The sequence below is a fragment of the Microcebus murinus genome, chromosome 10 (assembly GCF_040939455.1).
Source record: "Microcebus murinus isolate Inina chromosome 10, M.murinus_Inina_mat1.0, whole genome shotgun sequence".
In the NCBI taxonomy this organism is placed as follows: domain Eukaryota; kingdom Metazoa; phylum Chordata; class Mammalia; order Primates; family Cheirogaleidae; genus Microcebus; species Microcebus murinus.
In genome coordinates this window covers 24,188,201-24,209,939 of record NC_134113.1, presented here as the reverse complement: position 1 = coordinate 24,209,939, position 21,739 = coordinate 24,188,201, and the positions used below count along the sequence as shown (strand labels likewise).

Here is a 21,739-nt window from a genome sequence, read left to right as displayed (position 1 = left end):
TCTGAGTCACCAGCTAATGGCAGCCACCTGGTTGTAACTGGCCTGCTCTCCTGGGCCGTGGGCATGGCCTGTCGATTGCAGAAGGCAGGCCTGAGCCAGGGGAACGAGGGGCCCCTGCGGGGAAGGCCCTCAGCACGTGTGCTGGGGTGGTTCATGGCCTCGTCCCCTGGTTCTCTGCCTGTCCTGTCCACCTGTGCCCCTCTCTGAGATTTGTAATAATGTCAGAGAGAGAACTAGAACTCCTGGCTCCCAGGGTTAAGGGTGAGGTGGATGGACACCACCCTCTAATTCCCAGGTTGACTTGTAAGTCCAAGTCTGCCATCTCCACTTTGAGATGTACACATTCTGGGGTTTTATTTTTGTGACAGAAGTCCCAAATCTCTACTTTACCTTCACTACTTTTGTGAAAAGAGTCTTCTGAAATGGCTAATGTCTGCCTGGGGTCCTCCAAGGTGTCTTTTTTATTTAATTCTGATGAGAATCCTAGAAATGGAAAATAAAGGGGCAGAGAGAGAGGGAGGGGGAAAACCCACTTTTGAAAATAAGAGTTTCATCTTGGGGTGAAGGTAGAGTTATTGTCAAAGCTTCCAGGAACAGAAATACAAGATGGAGACATTGCAAACCAGCAAACCTATCATGCAGATGGCAAGGGCTAGTCTGTGGTGTAGGCAGAACAGGTGAGAACTGCCCTGCCTGCCATAGCTCCTAAAATCCCAGGATTAGCTATTCATTCCTCTGAGTGCATAGCTTAACTCATGTCTGAGCATCTTCTATTTAGATGACAAGTCTATGAGGACGGAGTCTTAAGCTGCTGTTGCATGCAAATATAATACTTCTCAAGTTTCTTTCTCCCATTTGTTTTCTCTCTTGTTCAATACCATTTAGTGAGCTTTCACCAAATGTCATCACTGTTTTCAACACTTTACACACATATCCTAATTTAATCACACTTGTCACCATGAGAGGCACAGAGAACTGAGCAGGGCACCCATCAGTGATGTGCTGGCAAATGTGTAACAACCAGCTCTCTGGAAAACAAATTCTCCCTGATGCATAGTGTGCCCATTGCTGTGGTGTAAATGTTCCTACCTGGAGTAGCAGAAGCAGTTCTCAGCTGGGCTCCACCCGGGCTCCCCATCCCTGTGCTGCAGCCTGGAAACTCTCTCCCAGCAGTAAACTGAGGCTCGCCTCACTGATTTCCCTTCTCCTAAGTATTACTCTGCTTTCATTCTTGATGTACAATGTCCAAAATCTATTGTTTCATATATTAATCCAGTTTTTCAGATTTTTCAGGCAGGAGGATAAGTCCAGTCTTTGTTACCCAAATGTTTCTGGAAGTGCAAATCTTCTCCTTTGATTTGTCACCCTACTTTTGTCATGTTAAATTATCTAATATAGGTAATAGAATCTATTGCTGGTCCATTGAGCTGACCTCCTGATGCTACCAGTACATTACTGTTTTAATTACTAACACTCTGCAACAATACATTATATAATATTTTAAAGGATTAGTAACCTTCTCCCATTACCTTCTTAATTCAAAAGTATTTATCTTTCTAGATGAACCTTAGAATTATTGTGCAAAGTTCTCTCCACCCAACACCCAACTCCCTGACAAATTTTTGATAACATTTTTATTATAATTCCATAAAATTTATGTTAATTTCAGAAAAAATTGGCAACTTTACAATATCCATCTTTCTATCTGAAAACATGACATATTTTTCTATTTATCAAACCTACAAGTCACACACATTAAGGTTATTGTTTTCTTAGATTTAATTTCCTTGCATATTTTCTAATTAATAAAGTTAGTTTATTTAGGTTAATAGGTTAGGTTAATAAAGTATAATTAACTTTGTGTCCATTTACTTTAAAGAATCCTTTAATAAAATAAAAGTTTCTCAGGTTTTTTGGGAGGGAGAGTTCTAGTTATGCTATCCTATCATCTGCAAATAATATATTTAATATTTCTCTATGCATATATTTTTATAGCTTAATGCTTAAAGTTTGGATATGGACCCTCCGAACCTCACTGTAAGTGTTGGAGGTGTGGCTTAGTGGCAGGTGTTTGAGTCTTCTCAGCAATGAGTGAGTTCTCACAAAAGCTGGTTGTTAAAAAGAGCCAGCATGTCCCTCCCTCCCCTCTCGCTTCCTTTCTCTCGTCATGTGATCTCTGAACAGGCCACTCTTTTCCCCATTCGGCCAAAAGTAAACGCAGCCTGAAGCCTTCACCAGGTGCAAACACTGGTGCCATGCTTCTTGTACAGCCTGCAGAACTGGGAGCCACATAAACCTTTTCTTTACAAATTATCCAGCCTCTGGGATTCCTCTATAGCAATCCAAATGGACTTGGACACTTTATATCTGAAATTAGCCTGAGTTTCCAAATTAATAATATCTAAAAAGAATGTAAGAATCCTTGTTCAGGTTTTGTCTTAAAAATTCTGACTATTGAAATAAATAACAAACATTGAAGCAGATTATTGTAGAGTTAGGGATATTTACTTAATTGGAATTAAAAATATGTGACTTACTTGGTACTAGTTTTGGAAGGATGTGTGTTGCCTGTGTTTTTTTAAGTGCCTGCTCCATTTGCCAATGCTTTGGAGACAATCTCAGCAGAAAAACACCGTATTTCATGTACTGGTTAAGGAGGAATTCTGTTTTTGCTATTTCGCTACTCAAAAGAAACAAAGATATGATTAGGTATGTCTGTGTGAAAGCACGTGCATTTAAAAAATATTTGACAAAATTCATTCCCTTGATTGTATTTGGGAGTCTCGGTATGTTGCCAGGCTGGACTGAAACTCCTGAGTGCAAGTGATCCTCCTGCCTCCGCCTCCCCAGGAGCTGCCAAGAGAGCAGCACGCCTGGCAGATCTTAGTTTTTAATAGCAATACTAGGTTCTACTTAGAGTAAGTATAAATATAAAAAATACTGCCAATCCTAACTATAAGAAGATGGTAAAATGAATCCCAATTTCAGAGATGTTAAAGTGTGGGGGAAAATGTATCTGAATGAAGGAAAAGGAGCACTTAGTAAATAATTTACTGTTTATTCCTAACACTGGTATGCTTTTTTTCCAACTCATTTCTTCACTTTTGTATTCACACGTTATGGACTGTAAGGCATGGACAATCTTTGATGGGCAAGTTCCTTATTTTAAATATGTGTTCAAAGTTATGAAATCATCACTTGCCAAGGATTATCAGAATTACTGGGGCTTCCTAGGCACAGATAGGTTTAATGGGTCATGGAAATTTGAGCTCAAGAAGATGGTGTCTCCTCACCTCTTCACAGCCTGCAGGTCCATGCTCGCTTTCTTCAGCTCTGCTGTCATTTGGAGTTTGTTCATAGTTTCTTGTGCTGCCCTGAAAAATGACAGAGGTTGGTTAGTTTGTTTTGTTTTGTGTTGTGTTCTGAAAAACTGAAAAAAGAAAAGAAAAGAAGGAGGGGGAGGGATTTGGCCAGAGTGAAGAAACTAACATTTTAAGAGCATCCACAGATCTCTGGTCATTTTCTCGAAGGAACTCTTCAAAGGCCATTGAGTCATCTTGGAGCTTTTTTTCTGCTTTTGCAAGTTCCTTTTCTTTCATTACCATGCTTTCTTCCAACATTTGAATTGTGTTTCTTTTGGCTGACAGAGTATACTGGGAATGTTGAAAACAGAAGTACAAGAACATTATTCCACGTTTCTACTAGTACATTTCAATAGTCTCGTCCTAAAGGGGAAAGTCAACATGTACAGTAAGTGATGATTTGCATTAGAAATAATATTAATACTATGCCCAAATCTTGGTGCAATGGCCTTTATTTCATGCAAGAATTTTATTTGGGGGGACAGTTAGAAGGGAGACTAGTCCCTCTCTCTCTTACTTTTAGGCTCTGTGCTGTTCCCAACTAACTGGCCGTGCCCCACAGCTCAAAAATAGCTCCGTATCCCTCCAAACGGCAGGTCCATCTGGTATCACCCACAGTGTGTTACCCTCCAGTACTTTCTGGGCCTTGGGAAATGGGGCTGTCTGAGGACACAAGGGCCACCAACTTCTCTTCCAACAGGGGGCACCACGAAAAAAGGCAGTTTCAACTTTGTGGCCAGTGGTGGCGCGTTCCTGGGAGCCAGCCCAAGGGTGTGGGTGTGTAATCACACTCAAGAGGCCTGTTTGGATCCTCGAACACAACGTCAACATCTGCCTTCTATGTTTTTAGTACAGAATATAAGAATCCACTTGGGTTTTTAATGCCATGCATGAAAAAGAAACTATAACTAAACAAAGCCACATATAAGATAAATTTAAAATAATGGAAAGAGATAATTTTAAAGAAACAACAAACAATAATCAGACCTTATAAGTTAATATCAAAAAATATTTCATTCATTAGTTTACTCCCAGAGCATTTATTTAGTGCCTACTGTGTGCCAGGACTGTTTTAGGATTGCAAATAGAGCAGTGAACAAAATAAACATAATTGCTTTTAGGGAGCGTCCATTCTAGTGTGGGGAGCAGATAAAAAGGGGAAGGGGTGCTCACAGGCAAGGGCAGGGGGCTGCTACCATGTTTCCCCCAAAATAAGACCTACCCATAAAATAAGCCCTAGCAGGATTTCTAAGCATTTGCGCAATATAAGCCCTACCCCGAAAATAAGACCTAGTGATGGGCGTGGCTACGCAGCGTATCTGCACAACCCATGCATTTCATCGAGGAGCAGTAAAGATGAGTAGCCTTTCTCATCTGCCCCATGAGAGCTCTATGGCTCGACATGAGAGATTGGGGCCAATGGTTCTAAAGGAAATAGAGTCACAAGAAATTCAGGATGGAATTTGGGGTTTGGAGAGTTATGATGATGTTCCAGAAGAAGATGACTTAACTATATTTGAATAAATGTAGATTGTTGTACTATACTTAAAAAAAATAATACATGCCCTGAAAATAAGCCCTAGGGTGTCTTCTTGAGGCAAAATAAATATAAGACCCTGTCTTATTTTGGGGGAAACATGGTATTATGTATAGAGTAGCCAAGGAGAGTCTCCCTGATGGGATGACAATTAAACAGAAACTGGAAGGCAGCAGGGAGCCAGTCAGGAGGCTATCCCAGGGAGGACAGTTCCTCCTAGCAGGAAGAGGCTCCAGTGAAAAGCCTGGAGGTAAGAGAGGGATTGGTGTGTCACAGGGACAGCAAGGAGGCCACTGTGGCTGGAGCAGAGTGACCAAGAGAAAGGGTTTGATCATAATCCTGAACGCCATAATCCCGGACATTGAAATCTCGAAAGATCCAAATTCCCTCTTATTATTCAATTTTCTGGAATAGTATGTGTAAAATAAAAATTATTTCTTCTTTAAATGTTTGGTAGAATTAACCAGTGAATCTGGATTTTTCTTTGTGAGAAGATTTTTACCTACAACTTCAATTTCTTTAAGAGACATAAAGCTATTCACTTTATTCATTTCTTCTTAAGAAAGCTTTAGTAGTTTGCATCTTTCAAGGAATCTCTTCATTTCATCTATGTTGTCAAATTTATTAGCATAAAGTTGCTCATAATATTAAATTCATAATATATTAACATTAATAATATTTTCTAAATGGGTAATTTAGGTCCCAACTCTGCCACAAACAAACAAAAGAAGAAAGAAAGAGAAAAAAAGAGAAAGAAAGGAAGGAAAGGAGAGAGAGAAAGAGAAAGAAGCCATGAAGACACTTCAATTTTTGAAAACTATTACAAGTTACCCAGAGTTAGCCAAGCTGCAAAATTTCAGAGCATAGTCCCCAAGGTCCCCAAGACCACCCTCACTTCTGACACCAACTGCAAGTTTGAGGTGTTCCCCCAAATACCCTCAGTTTTGATAATTTGCCAGAAGGACTCACCGAACTCACTGAGAACTATTATACTCATGGAATGGCTTATTATAAGGAAAGGATAAGGATTAAAATCAGTCAGAGGAAGAGACACACAGGCAGGGCTCGGAGAGTTCTAAAAGCAAAGCTTCCAGTGCTCCCTTTCCCTGCAGTCCGGATGGGTCACCCTCTGGCATCTGTATGTGACAGTACACACCGAGCTTCAGTGGCCTTTGTGTTCACTGGGGCTTCATCAGGCAGGCATGATCAATTGATTGACTGTGTGGTTCATCTGTCTCCAGTCTCTAGCATGGAGACTGAGTGTGACCCAAAACCCCACTCCAAGTCACACTGTTAATATTTCTGGCATAGCCAACCCCCACCCTCAGACTATCGGATATGCCAGCTCTACCTTAAAGAAAGTCACCCTTATTAGGTATTAGGTATGACACAAATTACCTCCCAGAAGTCAAGGGCAAAGGCCAGACTCTTTTTTGGACAAGGCCAGAGTTTTTACTGCATACAGTTCTCCTCAGTATTCATTCACAAGGGATTGGTTTCAGGACCCCCAGGACACAAAAATTCATGGATGCTCAAGTCCCTCACATAAAGTGGCGTAGAATTTGCATATAATGACGCTCATCCTCCCATATACTTTTTAAATTTTTATTAATTAAAAAGATAATATATTTCGTTTTTTTTCTTTTTTTACCCTACATGAACTTTGACTGCTCCCATATACTTTTTTTTAGCATATTATAGGGGTACAAGTGTTAAGTTTACATATATTGCCCATGCTCCCTCCCACCTCGAGTAAGAGCTTCAAGCGTGTCCATCCCCCAAACATTGCACATCTTACTCGTTGTGGTTGTATATACCCATCCCTCCCCCCGCCCCGCATACTTTGAATCATCTCTAGATTACTTATAACACCTAATACCATTTAAATGACATGCAAATAGTTGTTATACTGTACTTTTTTAAAAAAATTGTGCTATTTCTTATTGTTGTATTATTTTTATAGTTTATGATTATGATTATTATTTTTTTGATCTGCAGTTCATTGAATCCACAGGTCTGGAACTTGCGGATATAAAGGGCCAACTGCACAAGTCTTTTTGATAAATGGACTCCATTAAGTCACTTTGGGACACTTGGCCAAGCTGGCTGGGGGAGGGAAAGGTAGTAAAGAAGGGGAATGAGGCATATTTAATATAAATATCTTGAAATCTTCGTATTTTGGTCAAGCACCACCTTAAACTGTCTGGAACATCAGCTATGTCAGCAGGATTTTATAATAAAGGCCAAACTCACGCCCAGGGAATAATATTTAATGAACAAAAGCATCAGGTTCTCAGTTACTGTAAGTGAGATCTTTTATGCTGACTGCAGCTGGAGGCATATGACAGTATTAACTCACTAGATTTATGCTCCAATACATGCGATGTGAAATTATGAAAAGTCAAGTACATTTTCATTTACTCATTAGCATCAAAGACTTTAATCAAGAAGATTATCTTCTATAGATGATCAGAGACTTGACAACAGAGGCATAAATAAGATTCAGTTCATTCATTTTGTCATCATTCTCCCACTGTTAAGTGCTTGGTGTCTCTGTTTCATCTATGGCAGAGCAGTATGCATATAGAGATATTAAATTACGTTTTCAGGTATAGGCCTGGCTTCTAGTTAAAGGGTTTTGATGGTAGGATAAAAGCCTCTATTATTTTTATAAACGATGTCAACAGGGACCTGGCATTCTCTTCCGGCATCAGTGGGTGTCAGGGAAGCTGGAAGAATTTCAGAATTCTATGGATTTCCAGAGTGTTTGGATTTCCACCATATTCAACCAAAGCCCCAGGAAAATCTGGATTAAATTGGGACTCTCAGGTGCTATCCTGGTTGTGTGGGAAAGAATTGGGAAAAAGAGAGAAACTGGGACCAGACATTTCCTAGAATAAGTTTCCTGAGAGGTTCCAGGAAATATGGAACCTTGCCTGGGCTACTAGAATGTAAGCTCTCTGAGGGCGTGGTCTTTGTTTGCCACACTGCTTGGCACATAGTAGACGCTCAATAAATATTTTTCAAATAAATGAACACAGAAATGAATCAATCTGTTCTGCCAATGGATTTGGGGCATATAATGGGAAAATAAAATGTCAAAGTAAATACTGGACAATGCTATGCAAGAAGTCTTCCATTTGGCTTATGGGAGAAAGAAATTATTTCTACTACCTCAAGCAGAAATCTGTCTCTCTGATCATTAATAAAATCATGGACAGTCCTTTTGGAGTCTGAACCTATAAAGAAAATTGAAATAGACTTAAGTTTACTTCATTATGCTTCAAAGATGTTGTCTAAACTAAAAGCCACATAGTTAAATTACTGCATACAGTATGAATCTAAACATTAAAAAAAATAATATGCCTTCAAATAAATTTTTTCTAACCCCTCAAAAACTAATTTAATAATAGTAACTACCATTTATTTTGTGTCCGGCATACTCCAGGAACTTCATTAGATACTTTAAATACATTACATCATTTAATCCTAACAACTTGAAAAAAGTACTTATTACTATTCCCATTCTGTCTGTGAGGTCCTAAACCTTAGACCTGTCAAAATTCTTGTCCAAGATCACACAGCTAACAAGTGGCAGAGAAGAGGAATATATCTCCTAAGCCCATTTCACTCTACTTTCCACCTTAACAATTGACCAATCTAGACATAAAACTGAAGTCTTAGGCAAATGTTTTTGGGAATCAAAAACCAAATTTAGGTCAATAAAGGGAAGGAAGACAACTTATTTTACCATCTAGCAATAGAATATACCAAAAATTTCAAGTTTCCTTCATTCTGGAAAATTGTACATATATTGCATCTCAATAATGTTGGGCTGTGTGAAAAACCAACAGAATGTGGTATAAAGTCTCTTAATAAAAGTGAAGATAGAAGTAGAAATAAAATAGCATTTCCCAAATAACCAGTGAGCCTGCACTATGCTAGAGGCCACAATCTTCCTGGAGTCATATTCGGCCTCCACCCCTTGCTAGCTCTATGCCTCAGTTTCCTCATCTGTAAAATATGGGTACCAATGGTGGTAGATCATATTATTGTTCTCAAACATTCTCTGCCCCTCTCTGTGAGGGGACGGTCATCCCCACCCTCCCCCCCTGCCCAGTAGAGGTCAGGCTCCATTCCATGGGCTACATCCAGTTAATGGTCAAGCTGCTTCCAAGAAGCAGCTTCGAGAACCACTAGCCTGTTTTCTCTTCTTCCCTCTACCGTCCCAGGCAGGGACAGTTCCCTCAGCTGAAGACTCAGTGAAAAGCACCAAGGTTGAAAAGTCAATGAGAATTAAACTTCTGTTGTTGGATGACACGGAAATTTAGGAGTCGTTGGTTCCCAAACCATAAATGAGCCTAAGTAGATACATTACTTCACCATGGTGTTGTAAGAAGGACATGAGGCAATGTATTATAAAACACATAGTATTTATATTATAACTTCTTGATAATTGTTAGCCATTATCATTTAAACAATACAATTGGAATGAGTGCTCATTTAACTTTTTTGAGGTCAATTATAATGGTTAAATGATTATTGTAATCATTACTAAATATTAATTGGGAGGTAACAAACAACATGCTTTGGAGCTTGGTTTGAATTCTGCATTCACTCAGGAGACTTTGGGTGAGTGACTCAGCCCCATTAAGCCATTTTCACCAGATGCAAAGAGGAGACAAAAATATTTAACAGTGTTTTGTTGAGGATTAAATACATAGAAAAGTAATGAGCACTTAGCACACAGTCATCTTTTTAACATGTCTTCCTACTTTATAGTATATACATCACTGACATTTTAATCCTGTGTACCTGTCGCCTACTTCAACATTATCAACATTTTACCAATCTTGTTTCACTTATTGTCACCCTCCTCAATTTTTTCCACCTTGGAATATTTTAAAGCAAATCCAAGCCCTTGTATCAATTTATCCATAAATACTTTAGTATGTATCTCTACCAGATAAAAAGTCTTAAAACATAACTATAATACCACTATACCTCTAACAAAATTAACTATTCTTTAGTGTCATTTTATACCCACTCTGGGTTCAAATTTTCCCAGTGGTCTCAAAAACACATTTTTTGGAATTAAAAAAATTTAAATATAAACAAAGATCTGTTTGGTTGGTACAGCTCCTAAAGTCTCTTTTATTAATCTATCACAGCCAACCCCATCTCCCTACGCTCCCCACACACTAACTTTTTCCATGCCATTCATTTGTTCAAGAAACCAGGTCAATTTCTCTGTAGGATTTCCCACGTAAGGGGTCTGGCATATTGCATCCTTGTGGTGTCATTTAACATGGTCCTCAATTCCTATTTACTGGATTAGATTTAGGTTCAATTTATTCCAACATTTAAATAGAAAAAAAAAAAAAGAATGAAAGTGCTTACTGTAGCTTTCATTTGGTCACTTCTAATGGGTTGGCTGAATTTAAAATTAACTCCTGTGCTATCAACTTACTAAATATTAGAGTTGTGCTCATAATTTCAGGCTCCTTTAACATGGTACTGTCAGGCTGAGTGGACAGGATTTTATTCTTTGACACTAATTAGAATTATTATAGTGGGTTTCCCATTTTGGCTAATTTAGCTGTTGGGCAGATCTTTCCACTGAGACCTGGTATGATAAAGCCCTCCCCAAAGTGTTAGCGGTTCCCGGCTCCAGAGCACCTGCATCACTCGCTGTGGATGTCAGAGACCTGAGTCTGCAGGGTAGACTGCAGCTGCGACAAACTGTTCGGAGGTGCTCCACTCTGAGGGCTAAACCAAAGTCAGGCGTCCAGCGTGGAGATGGAAATGGCACTTGTATCATGTCAGCTGATGAATCTATGACACCCAGTTGCCTGTGTGGTTTCTTGGACAGGGACGTAGCAGTTTGCTGCCACTGCACACACACAAATACCCTAGGCTCCCAAAGTGATGTCACTTGTTTATTTTACTTTCACGTAGGTTTGTTTTCAATCAGAATTCAGGCAGGGAATGTAAGGGTGAGGAATAGGGGTTTCACTCAACTCTTGATTGGAAACACAGTCTGAGGGAGACTTTTCTTTATTTTAAGTGAAAATGTCCGAATTGCTTATCTGTGCAATAAGCAGAAACTGCCAGTCTGGTTTCCATTGCTGACATAGCCCAGAGTGCCTTGGATAATGCCGAATGATTTTACTATTTCCTTTTTAAGAATCTACACTATGCCATTTACTCTTTTTTTTTTTTCTTTTTTTTTTTTTTTTTTTTTTTTTTTTGAGACAGAGTCTTACTCTGTTGCCCTGGCTGGAGTGCTGTGGCCTCAGCCTCGCTCACAGCAACCTCCAACTCCTGGGCTCAAGCAATCCTGCTGCCTCAGCCTCCCGAGTAGCCAAGACTACAGGCATGCCTGTGTCCTGCACAGCCAAGGCTTCTCCATCTTTAGAAAGTTTCTACAGTTCCACATCTAGAACTGAGCCATTACCTTTAAATATTTTATCCACCTTTGCCAACTCTAATACTGTATTATTTTGGCAGGAACTCTCTTCCTGAGAGCCACGAAAATGAGTAACAGTCATCTTGGAAAAGTATGGTTCTTATTCGAAATAGATTTTCTCCCAACTCTCAAACCCCATTTACAAAGAGCTCTCCCTACCGCTATGAGACAGCATACTTTGTTTTTCTCACCCCTAATAAGTCCCACAAACCTGATGTTAATAATAAATATTGAAAACAATATTCTTAAAGAATATTAGACTTACCGTCTGTTAATCTGAGAATAATAGCGGGATCTAGTCCAAACTTTTCAAAGCTATCAGTTGTGTCAGAGCGGAAAGCTAGTTGCCTCAGGTGTGAGCGACTCTTCATTCGTGATGAAAAAGTAGTCTTTTGGTGGATTTTCATTTGACTATTCATAACTTTTTCCTGCCCAAATAGAAAAGTTTAAAAGAATTTTTAACATACTACAGTAATGTTGTCTTAAAAATTAGTGATCATATAAAAAATATCATTTGCAACAAATGATATTAACATTAAAGAAGCATCCCAGCCAGGCATGGTGGGTCACGCCTGTAATCCTAGCACTCTGGGAGGCCAAGGCAGGCGGATTGCTCGAGGTCAGGAGTTCGAAACCAGCCTGAGCAAGAGCGAGACCCCATCTCTACTATAAATAGAAATAAATTAATTGGCCAACTAATATATATAGAAAAAATTAGCCAGGCATGGTGGCACATGCCTGTAGTCCCAGCTACTTGGGAGGCTGAGGCAGAAGGATTGCTTGAGCCCAGGAGTTTGAGGTTGCTGTGAGCTAGGCTGACGCCATAGCACTCACTCTAGCCTGGACAACAAAGTGAGACTCTGTCTCAAAAAAAAAAAAAAGAAGCATCCCCAAGTTCTTATCATTGAAGGAATATGAGCAAAAATATAAAAAACATTTAACCTTTATTAAACATGGGCATTACAAATATGAGGCTGGAAAATGTCCTCCTGGCTTTCTTTTCACAATTTTGTCTTGCTCAAAATGCAGGCAAATTTAGAAAATTTCAAGGGTTGGTTCTGTGGAATTGAAAACTTGACAGCAAATGGAACTCCCCAGTAGATTTTTTTAAAATTAGGCTTCCAATTTCATTAATCTTTTCTCAATTTAATTTTGGGTAATTTCAACAAAACTATACAACACATGCAAAAAACCTAGCAGATGAATCGGTCATTATACATTTCTAGATATTTTCCTCATTCTAACTCAGGTAAAGAAAGTCTGTAATTGGCCTTTTCCCCTGGGAGGAAAGAAAATAAGTCTCCTGACCTGTGAACCAGGCTTTGTAAGGAATCACAGCACAAGTAGGGAGACGAACTCTGCAAGACACAGTGGGAGGCTCACGCTTGTAATCCTAGCACTCTGGGAGGCCAAGGCGGGAGGATTGCTCAAGGTCAGGAGTTTGGGACCAGCCTGAGCAAGAGTAAGATCCCGTCTCTACTAAAAATAGAAAGAAATTAATTGGCCAACAAAAAATATATATACAAAAAATTAGCTGGGCATGGTGGCGTGTGCCTGTAGTCCCAGCTACTTGGGAGGCTGAGGCAGGAGGATCGCTTGAGCCCAGGAGTTTGAGGTTGCTGTGAGCTAGGCTGACGCCACAGCACTCACTCTAGCCTGGGCAACAAAGTGAGAGTCTGTCTCAAAAAAAAAAAAAAAAGACACAGTGGGAAAGGTAGCTTCATTGCTGATTTAGATTCAGACCAAATAATTCCAACCCCCTCCTCCGCTTGTATCCACACACACATGCACTGTCTTATCCATATCTGCTTGGTAAATTTTGACTTATTCTTGAAGACTCAGCTCCTGTTATCTCCTCAGTGAAATCTTCATACACACCACCACCACCCTCGTCTCCCACTTCTCACAAATAAAGATGGGCACTCCTTTCTCTGCATTTCCTTTGCATTCTTCTATGACTGTGTTTCATCAACTCTAACATGCCACTTATTGTAAGATGCACTATTATTTTATGCACAGTCAATGATGTATGACATCCCAGCTATGTAAACTAGATTCCAATTTCAGAAGTGCAAAAACGTGGAAAAAGTGGGTGTTAGACGCAATGAAGTAGGTAGGGTACTTGTTACAATGGACTGTGGTGGTGTCTTCGTCTTCTTCCACTAGATGGCAGTCTTCGCGGGTCCCTCCCATGTGCCGGGCGTTGTTCCTTTGTTCGGGTTCACGCTGTCTCCCCTGCGTGTGTCAGTAGCTGACTCCACCTCTTAACCCCGCAGAGTTCATAAGAGCGATGGATAAAGAGGCTGTGATTGTAACACTCACTGGGATTGGGGTTTTAATGAAACCTTACCTTTCTCTTTGTTGCCATTTCATTTTCTTTGTAAAGAAAGAGATCTTTGAAAAAGATCTTATAAGGCCTGTCCTTTTTGACGGAGTCATCTTTTACTTTGTCTGTTAAAAAAGCAAGAAAAAGAATGAATGAATTCTGTCACCCCTCCTCTGTTGACCAGCAGGGTAAGGCTCCCACCAGCCGGCGCAGAGTGTGACACGGGGGTCTCTGAGAAGGGAGGATGCAGACGGCCTCACCTCCACACCTCCCGGGCAGGAGCCTCAGCTTTTCTCTCTGTTTCCCAGGGCGCAGAGCACAGTGATTAGTGCTTCATGGGGAATGAGCTGATAAATAAGGATGCCTTTAACAGAATAGTAGGACTGTATTTGGGGCTATTGAGATGTTCCTTCCCGTCACTACACGTTATCTCCACCGTTACCCTCACACCACCATTTCTACAGCAACAGGCACAGCCACTACCCTCTGGAAGAGCTTCAGTCTCGACTAGAGAGTCTTGGAAAAGAAAGTCAAAGATTAAGTGCTGGAGAGGATGTGGAGAAACTGGACCCAAATACACTGCAGGAATGCAAATGGCACAGACACTTTGGGAAAGTCTGGCAGTTCCTTAAAAAGTTGAACATAGAATTGCCATATAACTTACAGAAGTAGACCCCTTCATTCTAGCTTGACACATGAGCATCCCAGAGTAAAGACTACATATCTCAACCTCCTTTGGAGCCAGGTATAGGCATGTGACTAAGCTCTGGCTAAGGGGACATCTGTTTCTGTTGAGAAATAGTAAATGCAACTTCTAGGCATGTTTCCCACCTCCCCTTTTCTCCTCCTTGCTGGCAGGAATGTGGGCGCGATCGTTGGTGCAGAAGCAGCCATCTTGGACCAAAAATACAGCCCAGCAACAAGCCAAAAGGGGCCTGGGCCCTTGATGTGAGTCTCCATATGGAGCCTGGGATGCTTATATATAGACTTCATTTACCTGAGAGAGAATAAACTTCTATCATGTTTAAGCCACAGTTGTTTTATATTTCCTGTCACTTGTAGCCAAACTTTTTAATTCTAAATACAGATAGTGCCAAATTGTTCCCCAAAGAGGATGCCTATAGAGCTTGTGCTACCTATAACAAACTCTGGGTGTTAGGCAATTTTTAAATCTTTGTCAGATTTATAAGTGAAAAAAAAAACTTATTCCTTGTATACTTATAAATAAAAAAGAAGATACGGAGAAAAAAAGGGTGGTCAAGAAAAGAAGAGATTTTGATAAAGTTTATTTATTTATGTCCTTTATTACAACTAATAATTGAGTTGATCATTTTCTTGTCATGAGAGATTGAAGCAATCTAACTATGACAATTTAATGCATTCCCTGAAATTAAAAAGTAGAACAGAATCTTTTCAGCAGGTTTATAAACTCTTCACATCTTATGCTCAGTGTAGCATTCTCCTTTTCTTACTCTCCCAATCTGGTACAGAACCAAACTGTACTAGGCATAAAGTGAGAACTTATTGATTGATCTCTTTTTACCTTCAGAATTCGGTGGTGTTGGCAATACATTTGATGACATTTTGTCTCCTGGTCCTGTCCAAAGAAAGGGAAATATATTTTTTAAAATTCTGTAAACATCTTGTAAAAGGGCTAAGTTCAACGACCAGTGACTCCTAAGCAACCTTTTTGGCTTTTAAGAGCAGTGTACACACAAATCCTTGGACCCAGCAATTCCCCAACTCTAAGAACTTATCCCAAGAAAATTATCAGATAAGTGGGCAAAAAAGTATGTGCAATAATGTTTGTTCGGTGTTATTTAATAAATAGGATTTGACTAAATAACTACGGTGCACCCATAAAATGAATTGCCTTTTGGCAATATGACTATTAATATATATTGCCATATGGCTCCTTAAAATGATATAGTCACTATTTACCTCTGTCCACTAGATAAGTAAAAAACAAAATATTACAAGAGTAGAAATATTGTGGATAAAAAAATGCATCCAAAAATCTGAGAAGTTTTTGAAAAGCTGTTCATCAAACTATCTCTGATTTGGTACAATCTCTCCTTTTGTTTTAATCAGGCCTGGGACTAGGGTTAGGCGATTGAGGTACTCACCTTAGCTGCAAAATGTAAGGAATTGCCAAAAAGAAAAAAAATCCTAAGTTATCAAGACAAATAATGTGTTAATGTAACATTTTTTAAAAATTCAAATTAATGAAGAAGAAAATCTATGATAAATGAAATATCAAAATTTGAAATACACACAGCATCTGATGCTGGACTTATGTGAACCGAAGACTCAGAGCCTCACTTGCCTTGCCTGGATCCAGGCCCACAGATCTCGTCTTTATTTATAATTTTTATAATTTTATTTATAATTGTGTTCATCACGGATTTTTTGGATTTTTATTTCTTTAAATAGTGGATTAAATATTGCTTATTTTGATTACCGAGTTTTTTGTCTTCTCTTTAAATTTTGTGACTGAGGCAAGTGCCTCACCCTAATCCTTGCCCTGGCTTCTATATTTTTTCATATCATTCAAATTTCTCAGTGAGCTTCTGTAACTGTTACAATGAGAACAATAATAAAGGTATATTTTGGGGGGGGATAAAGGATACTCAGGAGTGTATATAAAAAGATATTCCCACAGCAGGAACAATGGGACAATACATCCTATTTTGGGGTGCCCATTTAAATTTATGCCTCAGTAATCTCAGAGAGCCACATTTAAGAGTAAATGTCCCAGAAGCACAGCAGCAGGTGATTAAGAACAAGGACATTGGAGTGGACACGCCTGATTTTCAATCTTGGTTTGGCATTTACAGATGTGTGAGCAAATTCATTTAACATTCAAAAAAGATTCATTGAAGCCGGGCGCGGTGGCTCACGCCTGTAATCCTAGCACTTTGGGAGGCTGAGGCGGGTGGATTGCTCAAGGTCAGGAGTTCGAAACCAGCCTGAGCGAGACCCCGTCTCTACCAAAAATAGAAAGAAATTAATTGACCAACTAAAAATATATATACAAAAAATTAGCCGGGCATGGTGGCACATGCCTGTAGTCCCAGCTACTCGGGAGGCTGAGGCAGTAGGATTGCTGAGCCCAGGAGATTGAGGTTGCTGTGACCCAGGCTGACGCCATGGCACTCACTCTAGCCTGGGCAACAAAGTGAGACTCTGTCTCAAAAAAAAAATATATTCATTGAGTTTTCTGTGTGTCAGGCACTGTTCTAGGTATGGGAGACAGGGCAATTTAAAAAAAGACAAGAAAGAACAAAAGCCATTGTCTTCATGAGCCTACATTTTAACTCCTTAGTATCCCTGACCCTCAGGTTTCTATCCCCTAAAGTGGGCATAACAGTTCCACCTCTGAAGGTTTTCTTGAAGATTCAAGGAGGCTATAGATTTAACCAAGCAAGTGCCTGGCTTACAGGCTGACCCAGAAAGGGGGAGCTATTTATTATGTCCTAATATTTACTATAATAATTAGCATGTGATTTTAGCTCCAGTGATTATAAAAGCAAAGATGAAAGAGAATAATTATGTTAAAGTTTACAAAAGAGAAAAAATTAATAAGAAACCTATGGCATTGATATTATACTTTTTCAAATGTCTGAAGATTTTTTTCACAGGCGTTACATTCATTCTAATAGCTAGAAAAGAAGGATCGGTAAAAAAATTGGTGACAATCTGTGGTTTGGTAGATATTTGGAATTTGGATGGCTAATACTAAAGACAGGTTGGATTTTCTTAATTTTACACTCTGCACTTATCCCTACCCTTAGGATTCTGCTCACCTTTTGTTTGTCACCCTTTTGCTCCTTCGATCCTTCTATTTATAATAAATTCACTCCCCTCCTAACTTCCTTTCTCTTCAGCCTAAAAGTCTACCTGCAATGAGCATCTTTATCTGTGGGTTCTGGCACTTTTCCATTCACAGAAAAACTGGAAGTTCTGTTCTTCTAAGCTAATTGCTAAGAGCAGATGTCTGCTCTAATTCCATCTCTTACATAACTTGGAGAACACGTAAACACAGTCAGCAGTCTCTGGGAGTTGTTATACTTCCCTACTTCCATATGCACGAATCCCTCTACTAACTAATGAAAGGTTGGTGAAAAAAATGGCAGGGCAGGAGAGCAAGAGAACTAGCTGTTCTTAGGAAAGGATGATAAAGTTCCCTTCCTAAAACTCAAAGGCTGTGAGCATTTTTGTTGTGCAAAATAAAAAATAGCAGGATGGCTCAACAAAGGCTACTGAAAGCGAGGGAAAATGTAATCAGACAACGTAGCAAATGCCTGAAAATTCACATCATAAATACATGTTCAAATCCAACTTCCAACAGATGAAAATTATAAACAGCCCAGAAATATCAGGGATGGAAGATGGTGGTGCATGACTACAAGCCATCCTCTTTAGAGGTGGCATAGACTAAATGATGAAGAGCATGGACTCTCCTTGTGCCCCTCACACTTCAATTTCCTCACCTTTCAAAAGGGATAAGCCCGCCTTCCTTGAGGTCAGTTAACACCTCCAGCTTTTGTACAGTTCGTGCCACGGGATTGCAGGCGTGTGGGGAAGAGCATTCTAAGGCGGGAAGACGCCTGGTGTGTTTCAGCAACAGTGAGGAGCCCAGTGGGATGAAAGCACAGTGGACAAGGGGGAGAGGGAGAGATGAGGCGAGAGAGAGAAGTTCGAGTTCATTAGGACTCTGGGATTACTCAAGGAAATGGAGATTCATTCAATGAATCACTCTGATTGCTGAGCTGAAAAAAGACAGTAGAAAGAGATGAGGGGTCACAGAGGGAGACTTGTCAGGAGGCTACAGTCCCCAGGAGGCAAGAGACCAAGGGGGTCCCTTAGGATGATCGTAATGGAGGTGGTGAGAGGTGGTCTCATTCTAGATATATTTTGAAAGTAGAGCCTGCAGGATTGGCTTATGGTTTGGCTGTGGGGCACAAGATGAAGAGCAGAAGAAAGGATGGAGTTGCTATCCATGGAGACAGAGAAGGCAGTGGGGTGGTTGTGAAGATCACAGACTCGGGTTGGAACATGTTATATTTGAGATATCGATTATATATACAAAGTATATATACATGAGTGTAAAATATATTGTTCTCCCAAGTGAACAACCATGCTGGTTGAGTTAGTTAATTCTTGTATTCTTCTAGCATTTATGCAATTATATGCGGTCACTGAGTTGGGTCTTTTGATGAGTGTCATTGCAGAGGCAGTAGGAATGGCCCTGTGGAGAGACCTTGGCCTTTGTGGGGCAGGCAGGTTTAACTCCTGCCTCTGACTTGACTAATTAATTCTCTTAGGCCTAGAGAATCAAGCTCAGGGCACCAAGTATAGATAATAATGCCTTCCATACAGGCTTGCTGCAGTTTTCAAACACTTAATGTACATAAAGTGCCTGCTTATAGTAGGCTGATGGAGACGTGATCACTTATACTTTCTGCAGAGTAGACATTGTCCAGATCCGTCCTCTTTCTGGTTCACTGTCTTGTGAATAACCACCAGCATTTGAGAAGAATGGGGACATAACTGACAACCAGCTTTTGTAAGAAACCCCCAATCAGACATCTCAAAGCCTGGTCACTTGAGAGGAATCTACAAGCAATCTCAGTGCAAATTTAGGGGACCTGGTTCACCTTTGTTCAGATTTTTAACATTCAAAGCTCCAGGGGAGTGGGGAAAGAAGAGTGGGGTTCTCTAAGGTCCAATCCTAAAGTTCTAGACCAATTCTAAACAAAGTTGTCAATAACACTGTCTGCCAGATGTTATTTGAAGTAGTTTGCGTTTGGTTTTCACAACCCTCTGTATAACCCAATGAAAATGAATTTCCAGATTATCTCAATATGAGATTAAAAGCTATGTTTTTCTCCCACACACCTATGAGGATTTAGATAGGTTCTCTCAGACCCAATGCCTTGCAAATTCTTTTTCCCACCTCCTCCCCACCTACCTTGGACAAACACTAGGAGCAAGGGCTGTGAACTGTGTCCTTGGAGAGGACCTGGAGGGACCAGAGCTAGTGATTTTTTGTTTACCGGAAAGCCAGGAGCCACTAGGTCCTTGGCTTGGCTCCACGGCCTGCCTCTCTTGATTGGGTCAGAAGCACAGCATGAGGGTGAGGAAACTACTTTCAGCTTGACCTTTAGGCACTGATGGCGTCAAGCTCACTATTTTCTGTGGACTTTTCTGTTGACATTTCTGACTGCCCCTTTTGCAAAGTGAAAATAATAACTGGAGGTCAAAAGGAAGAATAGGGGAAAGGAGTCAGCAAATGTGAGTCAGATCATATGAAAACTAAGACCTGCCATAGGGATGTTGGTTATTACTAAGGGAAAATGTGTTAACCTTACCCCTCTATAATTACGGAACAGTAACCAAGGAGGAGAGAAATCCACTCACCCTTCCTGCTTCTGCAAACCTCTTGGTTGCAGGGACTTCTCAGGTAATGTTGTCCATCTGGACTGTTAATCAGACATGCTCAGTTTACCCACAGATATAAATGCCCATGAAAAAGAGGTCTAATTTCCTTTAAACTTGTCAAGAACTTGAAAGCTTTAAGTACATGGTAACTTCTGTGGTCAGGAGAGGAACTAGTATTATTGGCTAAAATCTAATCCTTAACTTAATTGAACAGCAAGACTAAATACCAGGATTAAAATAAGCTAATATTATTATTAATAACGATACCTATCACTTGTTTAGAGCTAGGCACTGGGCTAAGTGATTTATGTTATCTGAAGCTCAAACAAGCCCATAAAGCAGAACCAATTATCCACATGATAAGGATGAGAAAACTGAAGCTTAGGGAAATTGCTGTAATAAATTTCCTGAGATCAAACAGCTCATAAGTAATAGAAGTGGGACTAATACAAGCTTATTGAACCCCCCAAACCTTCTTATTTTTCTATTATTATTTTCTATTATAACCTAATTTCAATTCATCCTTTATGCCTATAATTGCATAAATCTGCAAATAGGCTTATAATTGCAAAATCTAATAGATTTTATCTTTGGCAGAGATTTTATAAAATAAAATTTTAATATTTCTCTGTGATTAGTGACTTTACATGTTTCTATTCCCCACTATTTCTACTTTTCTTGTAACATATATTTATATATAAACTTATTAAATATACTTAAATTTATATATATAAGATTCATGTATAAACTTTTCAAAGCTCTGTATAGCCAGCACACATCTGTTTATGGTTGTGTATCTGAGCTGTGAGTCATCTTCGGATGGTTTTCTTTTTCCACCCTAGGGTCTCTTTCATTAAAATGTCTAGTTCTTTTCCAACTTTTCCCCTTTCCTCTCTCTTTCCTACCTGATCTTTCTTTCATAGGCCATACTATGAAACTAAAATATATTCTTATTTATTGTGGTCATCTAAAGGAGCTTTTGCTTTCCATCCTAGATTTTTAAATGGCTTTAAGATGACACTAAATTAACTTACTTTTATATTTTGTGGTTCTGCAGGTTTTGCATGTTTTTATAGTATATTATTTGTGTCCAATTCTATTATTTTTGATTGTAAAGTCTTTGCCCAGCAGGGAAAGTGCCTTCCTGTCTTTGTATGTTCCACAAGCCCTAACACAGAGTTTCTAATAAAAGTATATAAACAAGCCGGGCGTGGTGGCTCACACCTGTAATCCTAGCACTCTGGGAGGCCAAGCCGGGCAGATTGCTCGAGGTCAGGAGTTCGAAACCAGCCTGAGCAAGAGGGAGACCCCGTCTCTACTATAAATAGAAAGAAATTAATTGGCCAACTAATATATATAGAAAAAATTAGCCGGGCATGGTGACGCATGCCTGTAGTCCCAGCCACTCGGGAGGCTGAGGCAGGAGGATCACTTTAGCCCAGGAGATTGAGGTTGCTGTGAGCTAGGCTGACGCCACAGCACTCACTCTAGCCTGGGCAACAAAGTGAGACTCTGTCTCAAAAAAAAGTATATAAACAAAAGAAAGTAATTAAGAAGTCAAAACAAAAGCGGGTGCCTGCCCACGGTTTCATAGCCATTGA

General features: G+C 39.8%; 1 protein-coding gene across 2 annotated transcripts in view; it reads right to left on the bottom strand.

Moving 5' to 3' along the window:
• Positions 1 to 21,739, bottom strand: part of CCDC38 (coiled-coil domain containing 38) — a 41,103-nt gene that overhangs the window by 18,957 nt on the left and 407 nt on the right. For both annotated transcript variants that reach the window (XM_020287911.2, XM_076007092.1), the window contains exons 2-9: positions 15,238 to 15,291; positions 13,719 to 13,819; positions 11,634 to 11,796; positions 8,074 to 8,138; positions 3,490 to 3,653; positions 3,294 to 3,374; positions 2,538 to 2,680; positions 391 to 483 (exon numbers count right to left, since the gene is read on the bottom strand). In XM_020287911.2, the coding sequence (XP_020143500.1) occupies positions 391 to 483; positions 2,538 to 2,680; positions 3,294 to 3,374; positions 3,490 to 3,653; positions 8,074 to 8,138; positions 11,634 to 11,796; positions 13,719 to 13,819; positions 15,238 to 15,277 (850 nt within the window). In that variant the 5' untranslated portion in view covers positions 15,278 to 15,291. The remainder of the gene's footprint in view (positions 1 to 390; positions 484 to 2,537; positions 2,681 to 3,293; positions 3,375 to 3,489; positions 3,654 to 8,073; positions 8,139 to 11,633; positions 11,797 to 13,718; positions 13,820 to 15,237; positions 15,292 to 21,739) is intronic.